The sequence below is a fragment of the Furipterus horrens genome, unplaced genomic scaffold, assembly GCF_987537825.1.
Source record: "Furipterus horrens unplaced genomic scaffold, mFurHor1.1.pri manual_scaffold_11, whole genome shotgun sequence".
Classification (NCBI taxonomy): domain Eukaryota; kingdom Metazoa; phylum Chordata; class Mammalia; order Chiroptera; family Furipteridae; genus Furipterus; species Furipterus horrens.
Window position 1 is genome coordinate 43,256,080 of NW_028327181.1, and position 17,762 is coordinate 43,273,841.

Here is a 17,762-nt window from a genome sequence, read left to right on the forward strand (position 1 = left end):
ACAGGCGTGAGACCCATCGGCCTGTGTGAAGAATTTAGTGAAAGCGGTGTGTGTGGGGGGGGGTGGGCAGCAGGGGTATGGGAGAAGAGGTGTCTGGAAATGCTTGGGCAAAACCGCCGAGGGCTGGGGATACCATCTAGTGCATCATGTGCGTACTGGACAGCCTCTCAAGGCTTCGGAGCACAGAGGTATCATGTTTCTCTTGTGTCAGAAAGTCCCTTCTGGCTCCTCTGCAGAGAACGGCTTGCAGGGGTGTACTGAGTAGGAAACCCAGTGGGGACAGAAAGCAATAATCCAGAGTCTAAACTAAGCTGAACTGCTCAAAGGCTTTGAAGAGGCACCTTGGAGGTGGCTTTAAGGGGTGTCTGGAGGCTGTGGGAGAGAGAGGAGAGTTGGCTGCGCTTGCCCATGTCCACCACCACACGTCTGCCATGATAGCGAGCATGGCACCTTGGCCAGCTCCCTGCACTCCACTGGCGAGGGCCGCCTGGGCCAGGTAAGGGCCACTTGTGCGAGGTGAGGGCGGGAGCCGCCCAGCCCCAGACACAGGCTTGTGCTCACAGTGATGGAGATGTCAATCAGCCTATGGGCCCAGAATCTTTGCTCAAATGTTTCCAGGAGAGTTAGTCATGAGAAAATATTTATTTGTATTTGCGACCAAAGTTCCTTAGGGCCCCAGAGCCAGCAGCTAGGGCTGGAAAGATTTCCTGGCTCTGTCCTGCTGGCCTTTTGCTGCGTCCGCGCCATCAGCTGGACTTCAGGACCTGGAGGGGAAGGTGGTCCTCCTCCAAGGCACTGTCCTCCCGGGGTTGGGAGGCCAGGGCCGGGTTCTTCATGGTGTCTGTAGATGAGAGAAAAGGCACTATGACTTGACCCCAGGGCTATGTGCCCAGGAGGCAGGCACTAGGAGAACAGGAGGAGGCCACAACCATGAAGCCACATCATGCCCTGTGGACATCAGGGGACCCTGAAGTCCCCAGCAAGCCCTCTCCCTGCCTCCCTCCACAAGCATTTCCTGAACCCCTGCCCGGTGCCAGTGGAGGGCCTCCTCCCCGGAGCTTAAAGTGTCTGGAGGTGACAGGCTTTTGCACTAGAAATGAAAACACCTGAAACGTGCTGAAGAGCCGGAGGGAAGTGAATTAGGTGCTCAGGGAGCTCACAGGAGAGAAGGGACCCAAAGCATAGGGAGGCAGCAGGTTTGGACACCCAGAGGAGCAGGAAGGGCACTTTCGGCAGATGGCAAAGAACAAGGAGCACTTTGATCTCCGTGCTGTGGCGGGGGTGAGCCCTCCAGGCGTCAGGAGGCCTGTGCCGTGTGCGCCTGGGTAGTTTTTTTTTGTTTGTTTTTTTTTTTTTAAATTAATTATTTATTTATTTATTGAGAGAGGGGAAAGGAGAAAGGGAGAGAAACATCATTGTGTGGTTGCCTCTCACTCACGCCCCCAACTGAGGACCTGACGTGCATCCTAGTCATGTGCCCTGACTGGGAATCGAACCAGCGACACTTGGCTCACAGGCCGATGCTCAATCCACTGAGCCACAGCAGCCAGGGCTCGCCTGGGTAGTTTTGTTCACACAGAGGAACTGCAGCAGGAAGGCTTGCCTGGAGGTCGGGGTGCAGGCTGAGCAGCCCTGCGGTGCTGCAGAAGCGGGACAAATGGGAGGGACAAGGGGCTGCTGGTGGGATCCCGAGGACACTCAGCGCAGATGGGGGTTTGGGGGAGCAAGTAGGCCTCAAGGCCTCCCGCCTGGGTGAGGAGGGGGGTGGAGTTGCGTGTTACCTGGTAGGGCAGCCCTGAGGCTGTTCCTGTGGGGGTGTCAGTTGGAGGCCCCTGCAGGCAGTAGGGTGTGGAATTGGGGTGTGGAAGGAGGAGCAAGTTGACTTTCAGAATCTCGGCAGTGAAGTGATGGGGGTGGTGAGCAGGACTCGGAATTAAGGACAAAGAGAGGGTGGGCAGGAAAACTACGGTTTGTGAGGACCTTGGTCGGGGACCCGGGACCTTGGGAAACCAGGAGGCTTTGGAGCAGGCCAGAGGAGCCCCCCACGGGCGTCACAGGCGATGCAGGAGGCTGTTGTGGAAGGGGTTGGGGCCAGAGGCACAGCAAGCAGAGTCTGTTTGAGAGAATGAGAAAGGAGAGGAGGAGAGCTAACGGAAGACGAGGTAGGAGTTATTGAAGGTTCCAGAAAGGGTATGCTGTGGAGAGAACCAATTCTTGGAACAAGCCTCTGGGTGGCAGGAAGGAGTCACTCTTGGTGGGAAGCCACCGGGTGCGGACAGGCCTGCTCCGCCACCCTGGGACAGGGAGGATGCAAGCCCTGAGGGGCGGGAAAGGCACAGGCAGTGGCTTCCCCTCCAAGGTAGGGGGGCTGGAGGCGGGAAGAGGCTGGGGGTTGTGTAGTGGGGAAAGCTCGGGGACTCGGGTCAGCAAGGCTGACCAGGACAGAGCTGGCAGGGGCTCAGAGAAGTGCCACCTAAGCTCTGGGCTGGGTAGGGCGCCCTCCCTAACGTCTCCCCCTGATTGGTCTTCAGGCTCAGCCTAGGCCTGGCACTTGAATGGGCACAGGGTGCAGTGGATCAGAACCTGCCAGCAGCGGGGGGTGGAGATGGAGAGGCAGCAGTGAGGACAGGGTGAAGGCTGGGCCGGCTCAGAGGTTTTCCTAGGCCACCTGGAATGGGGAGGAGGGCAGCGCCACTTCAAGGGGGGCAATTTCTTTAAATGAGTGTAGCTGGGGAGTGGCCACAGCAGAGGCCCTGCCTCAGACCTGCCATGGCTGTGTGGGTAAGCAGACACACATGTACACATGAACACACACGAGAACACATGCTCTGTCTCTCTACACGGCTACTCACGAGGGATGCCTGCCCCTGAAGGCTCCTCATACAGCGTAGGCAGCGTCTGCTCCCAGGCATCCCAGTTCACTTCCTCCACCCTAAGGGCAACAGAGCAGCTCTGAGGGGCCGGAGGCCAACAGTGCAGTCTGCCTGGCCCCAGAGGGGTGCCCTGGCCCGAGTGGGTGGGCTGAGCAGACATTCTGGGGGACAAAGGGACTGCAAGGAGGATGAGGTTCTCTGCCCTTCTCCACAGCACACTGGACCACCCACCATTCCCCTGTGCCCCACCCTTGCAGCAGTCCCCTGGCTTTCAGAGGAGGAATGCTGGCCTCCACTGGCTGTCCTTCCTGGCCCCTCTCACCTGAAGCACCAACGTGCATCAGGGCTGCCGTCGGGCCTGGTGCCAACTGTCAGCTTCACACCTGCCCGCTGCTTCTTCCTCCTGCACCACCAGTAGCCATTCTCCATCTCCAGGACAGAGATGGCTTTCTGGGGATAAAGGACACATGAGTCAGAACAGCCAGGACATGCACCATGCACTTGACACTATAACCCCAAGTCCGCTAAGCAAGCAGATTGGGATCCGGCTCGTGTTTGATCGCCTGTGTGGTGTTAGGCGCTCAACCCCGCAGTCTCCTCACTTACAGACTGAGGATAATGAAGCCTGTCGTTTGGGGTGGTCGCCATGTAGAGAGTACTCAACCATTACTTGCTGTTGTATCATTATAGGTCCCAGAATTTCACACCACCAGGTGCAGAAGTTCATTTGCACCTGGACATGGAGTCTCAGAGAAGACACGGGCTTACCCGAGGTCAACAGTGAATTGGTAACAGTCCAGCCTCCTGGGCAAGGCTTTCCGTTCACAAACTGCCCGGACCTACACCCAGCCCTGCCCAGGTCAAGAAGCAGCTTTTGCTTCCTCCACTGTAGGTGGATGTCGTACCAGCCCCCAGCTTCAGGGATCTCTAGTCCACCAACTCGTCCAAGCTGAGCCAGCCCCGAGATCGCACAGCCTGCCAGCCTCGCACACTGAACACAGAATGGGAGCTGCGTGAGGGCACTCTGTCTTGTTCTGTGCTACGTGTTTGGAACCTAAAACTGTGTCTAGCCCCATAGTAGGCACTCAAGAAATACTTAATAATAATCATGGTAATAACTAACACTGAGCACCTACTGTGTGCCAGGCACTGTTTTAAGGGCTTTAGATGTATGAGCTTATTCAATTTTCACAGCAACCCAGGGCCCTGGATCCGCTCTGGGGGACCAGCTCAGCTGGATCCTCCTGTTCCTCACTGGGCGCAGAACTTGGGGAGTGGGAAGGGCACCTGCAGCTTCCAGATGCTCCAGCTGTCAGTGGCGACGCTGTTAACAGTCTCGCTCATGAGGGCGATGAGCATGTTGAGCAGCAGGACGTAGGTGAGCAGCACGTAGGCCAGCAGCAGCAGCAGCACGACTCCGCGGAAGCGCAGCTTCTCCTGGAAGGCCAGCTCGCCCATGCCGATGGTGAACTTGAAGAGCTCCAGGGAGGCATCCAGGACGCCGCTGTATGGGGCCACGCTGTCCTCCTCGTCCTCCTGCCCTGCCTCAGGCCCCACTTTCCCCGTGGCATTTGAGCTTGTGGGGACCCCGGGGCCCCAGGCCTCCCGGCTCAGGCTCACCAGGGCTGTAAGAGGGTAGAAGGGGGTCCTCAGCCCAAGAGACCAGTGGGCAGATTTGAGGGTTTGCAGGGCAGGCAAGAGATGGGAAGGGGCCAGAGGGGAGCCTTTACCTACAGCGAAGCCGAAAAGGAAGACCAAGTAGACCAAAAGGAAACGGAGCAGGTCCCGCAGAATAACCTAGAATACATGCACCCAGGAGCTGGGTTGGGTGGCTGAGCCATCAGACATGACCCCAGACCCCTGCCCAGGCCCTGAACATGGGTTCTTATGTACACACCACACACACACACACACACACACACACACGGCCCTGTGCAGTTATACTGAGCCAATGAGTCTTAAAAATCTACATCACATCACATACTTTTCCTGCTTTAAACCCTCCAGGGTCAAAAATTAAACATAAGAGTTACCATATGACCCAGCAATTCCATATCTGGGTATATACCCAGAAGAATTGGAAGCAGGAACTCAAATAGATATTTGTACACCCGTGCTCATAGCAGCATTATTTACAATACCGAAGGGTGGAAACCACCCGTGTCCATTGATGGATGAAGGGATAAACAAAATGTGGTATATCCATAAAATGGAATATTATTTAGCCTTAAAAAGGAAGGAAATTCTGACACATGTTACGGCATGAATGAATCTTGAGAACATTATGCTAAGTGAAATAAGCCAGTACAAATACTGTATGATTCCATTTATATGAGGTACCCAGAATAATCCAATTCACAGAGATGGGAATTAGAAGGGGGGCTGCCAGGGGCTGGGGGTGGGGAGTCAGTGTTCAGTGGGGACAGGGTTTCAATTTGGGATAATGAGAGGTCTGGAGATGATGGTGGTGATGTTTGCACAACACTGTGAATGTGCTTAATGCCACTGAATTGTACACTTAAAATAGTTAAGCCCTGTCTGGTGTGGCTCAGTGGACTGAGCACCGGCCTGCAAACCAAAGGGTCGCTGGTTCAATTCCCAGTGAAGGCACGTGTCTGGTCCCTGGTTTGGGCACACAAGAGGCAACTACACATTGATGTTTCTCTCCCTCTCCTTCTCACTCCCTTCACCTCTCTCTAAAAATAAAAAAAAAATTTTTTTAATAGAATGGTTAAGATGGTATATTTTGTTATATATATTTTACATAAAAGTTTTTTAAAAAGTTTTAAACCCTCCTGGGCTTCCAGATCCCTCCCTATAGCTACGCCCCCACTTCCCCACCTTCACCCCCCCCCCCCATCCTCCTCAATCTCTCAAACACCCAACCTGTTCTGACCCTGGGCCTTTTTCTCTGCTGTCCTCTTTGTCTCGAATGCTTCTTTCTTGAGTCCATGCTGAATCATTCTCTCAGGTCTCAATCATCACCTCCTCTGAGAGGCCTTCCAGACCACACTCTAAAGTACCCTCTGCCCTGGTCATTCTGCAGCAGACAGTCTGTAATGTCCTCATTTGTTTCCTTGGTGTTTTCCTGCCCCGTACTAGAATGTGTGCTTCAAAAGAGCAAGGACTTGTCTACTTCGTTAGTGAACAAAATAGCATATTCCCAACACTCAGAGTAAGGCCTGGCCCATAGTATGTACTTCCTAAACATTTGCCGAGCAACTAAACAAATGCAGACACATCCATATGCCCAGATGTGCCAGGGCTCAGACACATAAGTGTAAACAGTCTCTGCTCCTTCAGTGTGCAAGGATGCGTGCAGATATTTGCTTGCACATGCAGAGTGCGGACCACTGAGAACAGGTATTTGCACACCCATACTCCTGCTTGCCTTCAGCGAGTGTCCAGGTATGTGATGCACATACTCATGTACTCCTCTGCCCAGGCTGGCTGTGGAAGAAGTCACCTGGCTACTGAAGTCAAAAGGAGCCCCGCTGGAGTGGGGAGTCCAGCCTGCCCAGTCTGGTTGCAGCGGGGCCACCCCTGCCTCTCACCTTCTGGATCATGACGCTGTAGATGCCCGTGTGCTGGAAGCCGCGTGTATAGTAAAGCAGGTTCAGCCAGCCCAGCACCAGCGAGGACACCAGCAGAGGCAGGTACCACTCAATGGCCAGGAAACACAGCACCTGAGCCAGTACTGTGAGCAGGGCGTGGACCAGGCTGCAGGGGGGCGGGGCCCGGGTCAGCCTGCAGGCCACCTGGCAAAGCCCCGTTAGCCCCCACTGGCCAGTGCTGATCACCACTGTCTCCCCCACTGCAGGGAGATGGTGAGAAGTTCCCCCCTATCTGGGGCTAGACCTGATCAGGCCTGACCTCCGCCCCAGGCAAGCTATTTAACTGCTGTGGGCCTCAGTTCCCTCCCCTGGAAAGTGGGGTAACAGTAATCACACCTGACTCATAGAGCATTTGTGAAGGTTCAGTAAGATAAGACACACAAAGGTCTGAGGCTCCACTGGTCATAGTGAGAGCTTAGGAAACGATCTACAAGGATGGGAGCATAGAGAGCCCCAGCTGGACAGCTGGACTCATGAGTCCGGCCTACCCTCGGGTCCCATCTCCCTGGAGCTCCCCGGCCCTGGGGCCTCCCCTCTGAAGTCCACTTGGTGCCCTGTGCTACAACCACCTCTCCCAGGCCTGAGACAAGAGGAGTGAGCCCCACGTACAAGAGGATTTCAAAGTAGCTGTCCATGAACGAGATCCAGATGAACAGCCGGCGCCTCCAGAAGTACCACAGCTGCGGGGAGGGAGAAGGGCGGGGCGTGACACGGGCTCAGCCCCTGGGCCGGGCCTCCCAGCTGCTCCCTGCCTCCTGGCTGTGTGGGAGCCCGCTTGAGCTTTGCTGACAGCTGAGAAAGGTTAGGTCCCCGTTTCCAAAAAGCGAAAAGCGCAGCCACGCACAGACACAGAGGCAGCGTCAGAGCCTCCTGGCTCCCTCTGGGTCCAGGTGAAGAACTCAGGCACCACACGTGGTAAGGCTTGGGCTGCTTTCCCTCTCTCCCTGCCCCCCAGGGGCCACCCTGTGCTCCAGCCAACCTGGATCAGGTGCCCAGGTTCTGGCCCCTCTGAGAGAGTCTCCGTGCCATGGCCCAGCCTGTGTCCTGCAAGCTTGCAGCATTTTCAACTGAAGAGGCCCTGCTGGGGGAGTGGGCTGAGTCTCCTCTGCCCCCACCTTTCTGTGCTCCCCAAGTGAGGGATGCTCCAGCCTCAGGGCCTGGGGGCAGAGGCTTCCAGCTCTATTCCCTGGGAGCAGGGCCAGCACTGCCAAGGAATCATGGGAGCCATTTCCTGCCCCATGCACACCCCAGAAAGCATAGTAAGGAGGAGGGTACCCAGCCTCAGAGGCAGGTCAGTGTGGGATCAGCTATCGGTTTCCCATAGCCCACTCAAAGGCTCCTGTAGCAAGGTCCCAGGTTTGCTGGGAGCCACATGGAGCAGGGGGAATGGGCAGAGCCCTCACCTGGCTCACGAGGATGTAGAAGCCCCCAAGCAGGATCAGGATGTGGCCCAGTAGCAGCATGGAGTTTCCAGCTGTCACTTTCATGGGGAGGACGGCCTGTAAAGAGATGTGCAAGTAGGACCGAGGGTCCCTTCCCAATGTCCGACCCTCTGAAAGCCCCTCGCTCTGGCGCAGCAGAGGCAACATGCACTCCGCGGCAGGACCCCCGGAATCTAGTCTATCGTGTGTAGCAGTTGTGAGCATGGGAGTGGGCTCTGATCCCATCTCCACCACGTACAGCCTCTGTGGCCTGGACAAGTGACCTAACCTGTCCCAGCTGTGTACTGGGAGTAACAGCCCATCATCTCAGAGGGCTGTTGTGGGACTGAATTAAATAATACCGGCTGATCACTTGGAACACCTGCTCACATGTGGTGTGCGCTAAGTATTTTGTCTGTTCTCTTTTATTTTTCTTGGCATTGAGCATTAACTGTAACTGTTGTTATGCCTGCAGTGCTGGGACATGCCCCCCAACCCCGCCCCGCCTTGCCTCCTCCAGGGCAGGCTGGTGGTAGACAACGGCGGTGAAGGTGAGCATGTAGACCAGGTAACACAGGAAGTTGAAGAAGAACCTGGGGATGAGCAGGTCCCACTTCATCTGCAGCAGTTCGTTCAGCGGCTCCAAAACCACCATTCGGTGTCGGTTCTGGGGTGCGAATGTGAGAGTCATGGTACATTCAGCAGGCACATGCAGGGGACCCACTGATGTCGGGCTCAATGCAAGGGCTGAGGGAATGGAGGGGAGAGGATGGGGAGCCCCGAGTGACACCTCCCCACCTGCCTGCCCCTACCCTCACAGCCGGGGAGTGAGGCCCTCTGCGGTAGTCACCAGGACCCTGGTATGATCCCCGAGTTGAGTTGGCTGGGACTGGAGGGGGAAATAGCGCGGGCCCCATGGCGGGGTCAGGACATGTGGCCGCACCCCCACTGGATAGACAAGAATAGGGTAGGTGAGGTCCAGCAGACAGCCCGAGGTGTGGACCTGCAGGAAATGCTCCACCAGGCCCCATGTGCTCACCGGGCTCCTGCAATGAAAGGCGATGATCTCCAGCACTGAGTTCTCCTCCCAGCTGTCCACAGAGGCCATGTCATACAGTGACACCCGGACGGGCCCGTAACACCACTCAGTGAACTTTCGGGAAAGGGACTGGCATGGTCCCGGGAACTCCCGCTGCAGGATGTGTCTGAAAATCTGCAGGGCGAGTCACGTGAGCTTGGCCTGCTTGGCCACCTCCCAGCACTGACCAGAAATCTGGGAAATACTCAGTATCCTGGAGAGCTGCCCGCTATCTGCAGAACTGCGATAGACAGATGCGCACACCCTGTACACGCAGCTCCTTGTGCCTAGAAACTCTTACATACATCTGTACGTGCTTGGTCAGTGTACATTCCCACCCACCTACATGTGCCCAGCCTGCCAGCCAGCCTGGTTCTTCCTTCCCCATGCTTGCCCTTGGCCTCTTTCATGAACTCCTCACGTGGTAAAGGGACCCCTCAGTCCAGATCAGAAGCTATCAGCTACACTCATATGTACCCTTCGCTGGTCAGAGTCCAGAGCTTTCAACAGCAGAAACAGTCACTAATCTGAACAGGTGGAAAAGTAATTTGGTTTCACAAATGAGAAATGGAGGAAAGAAAGGGCCAGACTGGGAGCAGCTGCTATAGGGCACAGTGTGGCTGCACAGCTCTGCCTCAGACAACAAGGGAGGTTCCCATACCCCGGGAGCCTCGGCAGGCAGGAATAAAATAGCAAAACTTCTATTTATGTTCACTTTAGCCTTTAAAAATGCCTGTGTGCTAAGCTTCTCTCGGGGCTTTGTAAGCTGCATGGCCCTCACTATAAGGATAAGACAGCTGGTAAGCCATTTAGGAAAAGGTAGAGCTGGATTGCGTTCACTCTTTATACCAAAAGGACTTCAAAGTTTTAGGCACTAAAAATGAAACTGCAAAAGTCTGGAAGAAAATATGGATATAGAATACACACACACACACACACACACACACACACAGTTATAGATACATAACCTTGCGGAAGGGTTAATAGCAAAACTCTAAAGGAAAGGATAACTACCACTTGCAAAGATAAAAATACAACAATTCTGTATGGCAGAAAACACCATAAACTTTTTTAATGTCAAATTGTGAGATAATTTTGCAACTGTTAGAGTAAACAAAATGCTACTATGGTCAGTATAGAGGACACATACTAATCAAGATGAAGAAAACCTAATAGCAAGTCTAATAGCAGAATAGGCAAGGATATTGGAAGGATCGTCTGCTGCCCTGGCCAGTACCTCAGTTGGTTAGAGTGTCCCAGCCCACCAAGACTGTGGGGTTCAATCCCTGGTCAGGTCACATACAAGACAACAAATGCATAAATAAATGGAATAACAAATTAATGTCTGTCTGTCTGTTTCTCTCTCTCTCCCCCTCCCTTGCTCTCTAAAATCAATAAATAACTTTTTTAAAGGTTTAAAATATAAAAAAAGATTGTCTCCTAATCAAGGAACCCAAATGACTTTCAAAAAAAAAAAAAAACCTGTGTTTTATTGAAAGTTATATAATTTTATTGACTAATGTCACCCCAATAAATTCAATAAAAAATAAAAATAAAATGGAAAAGTTCCCTGTGTTTTATAATGTACTGTATTAGTTCAATAGTTCGGATACAGTTTACCAATAAACACACATATCAGAAAAAGTTCTTACTAATAGGAGTGTTCAACTGAAAAGTGGGAGCCCACTGATCTAGACCCCACCCCAGGCTCCTTCTGCAGAAATCTCAGGGGGAGTTCTGCTGCTTCCTGGACAGGTCAGGAAGGGACAGGGCCAGCCGCTCACCTCCATCTTGCCCTCCTTTGCAGCCAGCTTCAGGGGTGTGAGGCCCTGCAGGTTGGGGATGTCCTCCAGCTGAACGGTGGGGCAGAGGCGGGCTCCGGCTTGGAGGAGCCTGTCGTACATGCGGATCACCAGGGCGCTGTTCTCGGCTGAGTTGTCTGCAATCATCACCAGTGCGTGCAGGACCGTGTTCCCCAGTGAGTCGGCAGCCTGCAGGCTGGCAGGCTGGTGTGGGTTCTCCAGCAGGTAGGTGACCACATCCCATTGCTTGGTGCACGCCGCCAGAGAGAGGGGCAGTTCACCTGGGGGCCAAGGGGACAGCTTGGGCCTCAGGCCTCCCAGCTTTCACCTGCCTGCTCCTCACGTTCCTTGGACAGAAGGCCAGGCCTCCTCACAGTAGGTCAGGCGCCCGTGGGAAAGGATGGAGCACTGCCTTGGGGTCCCAGGCCCCATTTAGGGTGACTGTGCCTTCTCCTATGAGTGTGGGTAAAGGCAGCTGTGTTGGTTCCGACACAAGGACGGGGGAACCAATCTTTTTACCACCTAAGGGAGCAGAACAGGGCCCAGGTCCCGGGCCCCTCTGCCTGCCTCTTTCTCCTCTTCGGCAGAGCCCGGGAGCACTGCTGCCTGACACCGACACCCGTCAGCCAGGCTCTGCCCGGGGGGCTCCGGCCACACGCCAGTTCCAGCAGCCACTCCCCAGCCCTGGCCCAGCCTTGGGTATGCGGCGAGCCCCCTTGGCCAGACAAGGGTAAACATCTCTTAAGACAAACTGCTTCTGCAGGCAACCAGAGGTAGAAGCATGGGCCTCAGAGTCAGACAGAACAGGTTTAAAGGGCCAGCTCTACCACCCATTAGCCGTGTGACACCCCATCGTGCCCTCTGTGCCTCAATTTAATCAAGAGAGTCTCCTCACCAAAATAGAAACAAGTCCCTCGGCTTCTCTTCTGGAAGAAGTGGCCGCAGGCCCGGGCGTGCACATCGGCGCCGTTCTCCACCAGCAGCTTCACACACTGCAGGCTCCTCTTCTCAATGGCCACGTGCAGCGCGCTGTGGCCTCGGTAGTACTCATCTGTGCACTGGGCGCTGACCAGGGGCGTGGGGTTGCCCGAGTCCCGGTCAATCTGCAACAGTGGCAGGATGCAGGCGTTGGCTCCGTCCCTCAGGTTCAGCACAGCCTTCATCAGGCACGTCTTCCCCGTGGAGCCCTCTGTGGGAGGGGGGAGGGGAGGGGCACAGGGTTGCTCAGGCCTGGAGCAGCTGGGCTGCCTGCCAGCTTGTACGAGAGCCCAGGCTCCAAAATGCTCCTTGGGAGGATAAAGAAGATTGCACAGCCATGATCCAGGTATTAAGGCTTCAATGACTACCATTTCTGCCCTAGAAATAGTTCCTAAGACATAATTTGTCATGCATGCTAAGTTGTCCGTACAGCAGCACAGAGCAGTGTTTGTTGAGTGGCTCCCCGCCGAATGACGCTGTCTCCTCAGTCAAGTCACTTGGCCTCCCTTCAGCTCAGTTTTGTGTTGTTGTTGTTTTTGTTTGTTTTTTTTCACTGTAAAATGGGAATGCTCCAGGGTTATTGTAAGGAATAAATGGAATTATATACAAAATGCTTAGTACACAGAGGGCCTGGCACACAATATATTGAGGCCAAAAACTACAAACAACCTAAACAGCATCCATAAGAAAGTAATTAGTGAAATTATGGTCAATGTGTGAAATGGAAGGCTCCGCAGTTGTAAAGTTACTGAGTTACAGGTATATATACTGAACTAGAAAGCATTACAAGATGTAGTGAGTGGCGGGGAGGGGAAGCACATTACAAATCAGTGTATGTGGCATTACTCCATTTATGTAAATACATACCTAATGCATTTAAACAATTTGAAAAGATATATCCCAAATCATTAACAGGGCTCCAGGATGACAGACCTTTTACCCTCAGCTTTATACATTTCATTACTATTTGAATCTTCCAGAATGTACAAGTTATTTTTATAATCAGCACAAATAATAAAGATATTTATATTTGGGGCAAAGAATGCTCTAAGATGGTGAAGTGTATGATATGTGTACTGAAAGGAAGAAGGGGAGGGAGGTAGTGCATGGAGGATGCCCATAGCATCCACGGGGCTGGGAGAGGCAGAGGTGGGCCGGAGCCAGTGGGTGGTTGGAAGTGGTAAGCACAGCATTGACAGTGAGGCAAGCAGGAGCCCTTGGCTTTGTCAGCAGCACACCCCCTCCCCAGCCATTCCAGCTGGAGGGTCTGCTGCTAAGAACACACCCCTTAAAAAAAAGAGAGAGAGAGAAAAAACACTCACCCCTAGTCTCCTGCCCATGGTTAAGGCCCACCCAGCCAGCACAGTCTCAGCACAGCAGGCAGGACACCAAGGCTCTGGCCGAGGGGCAGGCCTACCTGTGTACTCTGAGTCAGTGAGGTATCGGCTGACACGGCGCAGGTACTCTGGTAGTCCAGCTAGGTCCTCGGGGACACCCCGGGCAACGACACTGAATAGCCGGTCACGGTCAAAGCGGTTTGGGTCCAGCTGGCTGTAGGAATATGGTTTGTGACTGGAGCTGTATAGGAGCTATGGGTCCCCCAGAAAGCTCCCCATCCCAGGGAGCCCTTTCAGGAAGCCCGTGAGCACTGTCCCCACAGATCCAGGAGTCCCATCAGAGTCTTCATAAGGGCCTCTGCCTCCCAGAGCAAACCAAGGAGACCCCATGGGTTCAGAGCCTCGGGGGGGGGGGGGGCGCTGTCCAGGGCACCAGTCCACCGCACCTGTGTGGCTTCAGGCATCACAGCTGTTTCGCAGCATCGGGGGCTGATCATTTATTTGCTAGGTAGGTGCCTTGGTGACCTTGCACCAGGCTGGGTTTCAGCATAGGAACTTGTCATGGCTCCTGAGCTGGGCAACAGGTCAAGACAGGGCTACAGGAGGTGCCCACAAATTGTTAGGGGCCGTATGCATTGCTGGTCTCCACAAAGGAACCAAGAAAAGCCCCTCGTCCTCTCAGAATCCATTTTTGAACTAATAATGGAGTATCTGCGCCTTTAACCCTCTCTTCAGCCCCAGGATCAGGAATCACTACTTTCTCTTTTAGACAAATAAGGAAATAAAGTAACTTCCTCTAAGTCCCGGGGCTCCCAACAGGCCTGCCTAACTCCAGACCCTAACTGTGACCCCAGAGAGCCTCTAGGCCAGGCAGACAGAGGTCTCTTAGAGACACGTGGGCTCAGTGCCAAAACGTGTCAGATGCTTAGCAGACTTTTGCTGAGAAGCCACACTTCCGGGAAAGGCCCAGAACAGGCCTTACAATTCTTCAGACTCTATCAGCGTCTAGTGACAGGGAAGGGGAAGGAGCACCCCTTCCTGGGCATGTCACTATTCATAGAGACAAGCTCACCCCTGGGGCTCCTGACACCATGACCCGCAGATATGAAAAGACAGACAACAGGGACTATTTGACACTTTGGGGACCCCCATATCCTAGCTTCCCAACTCCGATAGAATGAGCCAACCCACTAAGGGTTGGCCACTCTGCTGAGTGAAGGGAGGAGTGCTGGGAGCAGTTGGGTTTTAAGCCATATCCACATGACCGAGAGGACCACACCCTGCCTCCTCCACACAGGGAAGCTGAGTGTTGCCTGGCCTGGCCAGATCCACCACCAAGTGCCCTCCAGGCTACATGGCCATGGCATGACCAAGGGGGCTCTGCAGCTGACTAGGGAGCCCTATGGGGACCCCAACCAGAGGAAGTGTCTATTTGGACAAAGTACTTTCTTTCTCAGGGTGACATCACAGTTTGGGGTACAGAAGCCCCATAAGGGCACAGATTGAGACACCAAAGTACATCAACGGGCCCATTCTGCTTGTCTGGTGGGCTGCCCAGCTCCCCAAAGCCTCGTACGCACCCGCTCCTGCCGTGGTCTGAGCCTGACTGTGGGCCTCCAGCACAAACAGTATGGAGGCTCTGGGCCGGGGGGCCAGGACTGGTGGCCACATCCCAGGCATGAGGAGGGAGTAAGTGGCCTGCCTGGTAGAGTCCTGCCTGGAACATGAGGATTTTCCTGGTTAGACCTTGTAGGTCAGACCTCACACACCTGTGGGGCTGCAAGAGGGGGTTCACACCATCTGTGTTGGTAAAAATCCAGGGAAATCAAAGAAGATGGCTCCCAGCAGAAGCCTACCGTCCTCTCAGTCCCCAGTGTCTGCATCCCCTAGTTGACAGGTTCAGTCTTGGAACAGAATACAGGAGTTCCTGGGACATCTGCAGATGTCCTTGACTCTCTCCTTGAACTGGAGTGTGGATCCTGCTACCATCTGTCACAGGGACCATGACAGGGTGGGGCCAGGGCATACACTGGGGGGCGCATGGGTCAGTGAGTACTTGGAGCTGGTAAAGTATGCCCCCATGAAGAAGAGCATGACCTCCGAAAGCGGAAGGCCAAGCATAAAGAAGGAGCAGCCCTAGAGAGCAGAGCAGAGTGCAGCCTGCCGGGCCCAGGAGCTACCTATCAGAGCCGGACTGAGGACTGTGCAGGCTGTGGGGAAGGTGCACAGAGTGGACGCCTGTGCTGGGAGTGAGGGGCCCCTGGCTGCACTCCGATCTGCTGCCTCACCTGGCACCGGCTCCCTTTCTGTAGTTGAGGTTCACTCTGATCTGAACGGGGCAGTTCTTATCCTCAGGCTGGAATGGCGACTCCATGGGGGGCGGCACGTGCCCACTGCCCTGCTCTCCCCTGTACACATCAGTACCATCTTCCTGGCCCCCATCGGAGGTCTCCAGCCTGAAGGCAGGAGGGCTGGAGGGCGAGGCCATCCCGAGGGGTGAAGGCTGCTCCGTCCAAATGGAACCCCTGTGGAGACAGAGGCGTCAGAGGCCCCTCCTTCCTCCAGGCCCCAGGCAGGGAAGGAGGTCTGGCTGGTGCAGCAGAAAGAGGGGTTGAGAAGCTGAGTGCAGTTGGGCCCATGCACTGTGTGTGTGGAGCTCTGCCCAATGGGGACGGGGGTGCAGGAAGGAGGAAGGCCAAGGGTGAGGAGAGGGCAGGAGGTCCTGGCCTGAAGATGGCACAGCGTCCTGGGACAGGGTAGGAAAAGGGACGCTGTCCCACAGGAATGAGCCATGATTGTCCCTGACTTTCCCACCAGGACTTCGTGAGAGGCCACAGCCCCTGGTCCGGGGTAACAGCAGCAGCACAGCCCCTCCTCTCCGGGACACTTTGCCCAGTGGCAGGTAAGAGTGCAGCTGTGCGGTGGGGGCAGGCAACACAATCGCTTGCCACAGAAGGGCACTCTGGGGAAAACCGTTGGAAAACCACTGTCTATCAAGCCAGGGCAACCAAAGCTCGAAAAGGGGAAGTGACTCCCCCAAAGCCACTACCTGTTGGCAGAGCCCGGTCTAAACCCACTTCGCCCTACCATGACGTTCTTCTTTGGTTCTCACATCTTTGGGGGCCCATCTGCATTTTCAGTATGACTCATCCCTGAAGGCACTGACTGCCGCCGCTCTGTGCGGTAGGGTCTCTAGGGGTCCCGGGGTGGGGAGGGAGACCCGGTGATGGCTGCCCAAGCTCCCCGGGACAGGCAGCCCCGCCTCCGCCCGCCGGGCTCTGGGAGCTCAGCTGACAGCACATCACAAGCCGGGAGAACGGAACCACGGCCCCGCTGCACGGCAGGCAAAAGCCGCAGCGGGGAGGGGTGGGCTGGAGGAAGAGGAGAGTCAGAGATGGGCGGGGAGGCCGCAGGGAGCAGAAGGGGCAGGGGAATGGCAAGAGGATGGACACTGGAGAGGGCAAGGCGGGAGACGCACTCCGCCCGCGGCAAGGCGCGCACGGCCCTGGGGAGCTGGGGCGGGGAACTTCACCACAGGAGCAGGGGGGCTGGGACCTGCCGAGGGCCTCAGTATGCAGTTTTGACCCACCATCTTCCTGCCCACCCCGGGCGTCCTTCTGGGGACAGACACCATTGAGCCTGGCTTATGTCCCACCGCACCCCCTTCTGTTCTGCCTCCCTGGCTGCCCCACAGCCCGCCGCTCCCAAACCTCAGCAACAGCTGTCTGCACAGCCTCGGCCCCCCCGCTGCCCGCGGGAGCCCCACCTGGCCGGGAAGGAAGGAGCGAGGCGCCCTCTCGGGGAGGCCGCCCGATCACTCGCTGTCAGGCTTGGGGTCCCGGCGCCTCCGACGCCCCGAATTGCCCCCGACTTACCCCGCACGGCTGAGCTAGGGCGTGCCGGCTGCTGGCTGCTGGCTCCGCGATTGTGCAGCCTCAGAGGCGCGGGGCTGCGGGAGGAAGTGCAGCCGGGTGGGGCGGCGAGCGCTGAGAGCCGCGAGTCGCAGCACCAGCCCTGCCTGCTCCGAGCTCCAGCCGGGGTCCGCACCCGCAGCCCGCCCGGCCAGCCCGCGTCGGGGGAGCGGAGCTCAGCTCCCGGGTCAGGGCAGGCTGGCCGTCAGGGACTGACGGTCTGGACCACTGGCCACACCCTGCCCTCGTGGAGACTCGCCCCGCCTCCCCACCCCCACTGCCTAGCCACTGAGGTCCCAGGTGGGGGTGGGGGCAACCCGAGGCAGCGCTCGGTGCTGGGGCCTTACTTCGGCTGGGAGCTGTCACAGGTGGGGACTCTTGCCCCACTGCACTGACAACTCCCCCCCCCCCCCCTTGCTCTCCACGCGCCTCTAACAGCAGTGTGGCTCAGTCTGGGAACTGGTGGATCCAGCACTGGGCAGAAGGCTGATGTGGATGGCCCCCAGGGACCAGAGAGGAGAGGCTCAGCGCAGCACACGTCCCTGGGAATGCACCCCACCCGGCTACCCAACAGTTTGAGGGGACTTCCCCACCTTCTGGGGCCTCCCCCTAGGCCACTAGCCAGGGCCGACGAGACTCCAGACTTCCCCTAGTTAAAGGCGCTTCCAGCACCAGCCAGCAGGGAGGGACAGGGGCCCCCGAATGTACTGCCCTGGTCTGGGCGCGCCCTTGGGGCTTTCATCTCTCA

General features: G+C 55.9%; 1 protein-coding gene across 2 annotated transcripts; it reads right to left on the reverse strand.

Annotated features, from left to right (window-relative positions):
• Window positions 1-745: 745 nt before the first annotated feature.
• TRPV2 (transient receptor potential cation channel subfamily V member 2) lies at window positions 746-17,414 on the reverse strand. 2 transcript variants are annotated; one of them, XM_090292933.1, is made up of 16 exons: window positions 17,362-17,414; window positions 16,979-17,052; window positions 15,392-15,628; window positions 13,184-13,317; window positions 11,684-11,977; window positions 10,771-11,069; window positions 8,948-9,121; window positions 8,420-8,575; window positions 7,891-7,986; window positions 7,097-7,167; window positions 6,428-6,593; window positions 4,604-4,670; window positions 4,161-4,498; window positions 3,196-3,323; window positions 2,853-2,932; window positions 746-841 (listed from the first exon to the last, which is right to left on the reverse strand). In XM_090292933.1, the coding sequence occupies exons 3-16, from the start codon at window positions 15,589-15,591 to the stop codon at window positions 747-749; spliced, it is 2,298 nt and encodes a 765-aa protein (XP_090149059.1). In that variant the 5' UTR covers window positions 15,592-15,628; window positions 16,979-17,052; window positions 17,362-17,414; the 3' UTR covers window position 746. The 2 variants fall into 2 exon arrangements, with proteins under 2 accessions (XP_090149059.1, XP_090149060.1); XM_090292934.1 differs by lacking the exons at window positions 16,979-17,052; window positions 17,362-17,414 and adding an exon at window positions 16,181-16,597.
• Window positions 17,415-17,762: the final 348 nt, after the last annotated feature.

Excerpts from the sequence above, each read along its gene's own strand:
- TRPV2 (XM_090292933.1), bottom strand. The coding sequence starts at position 15,591 with ATGGCCTCGCCCTCCAGCCCTCCTGCCTTCAGGCTGGAGACCTCCGAT. Across the intron at positions 11,070-11,683 it reads AGGGACTTGTTTCTATTTTG|GTGAACTGCCCCTCTCTCTG; the intron begins GTGAGGAGACTC and ends CTTGGCCCCCAG. Across the intron at positions 842-2,852 it reads TTCAGGGGCAGGCATCCCTC|ACACCATGAAGAACCCGGCC; the intron begins GTGAGTAGCCGT and ends TCTCATCTACAG.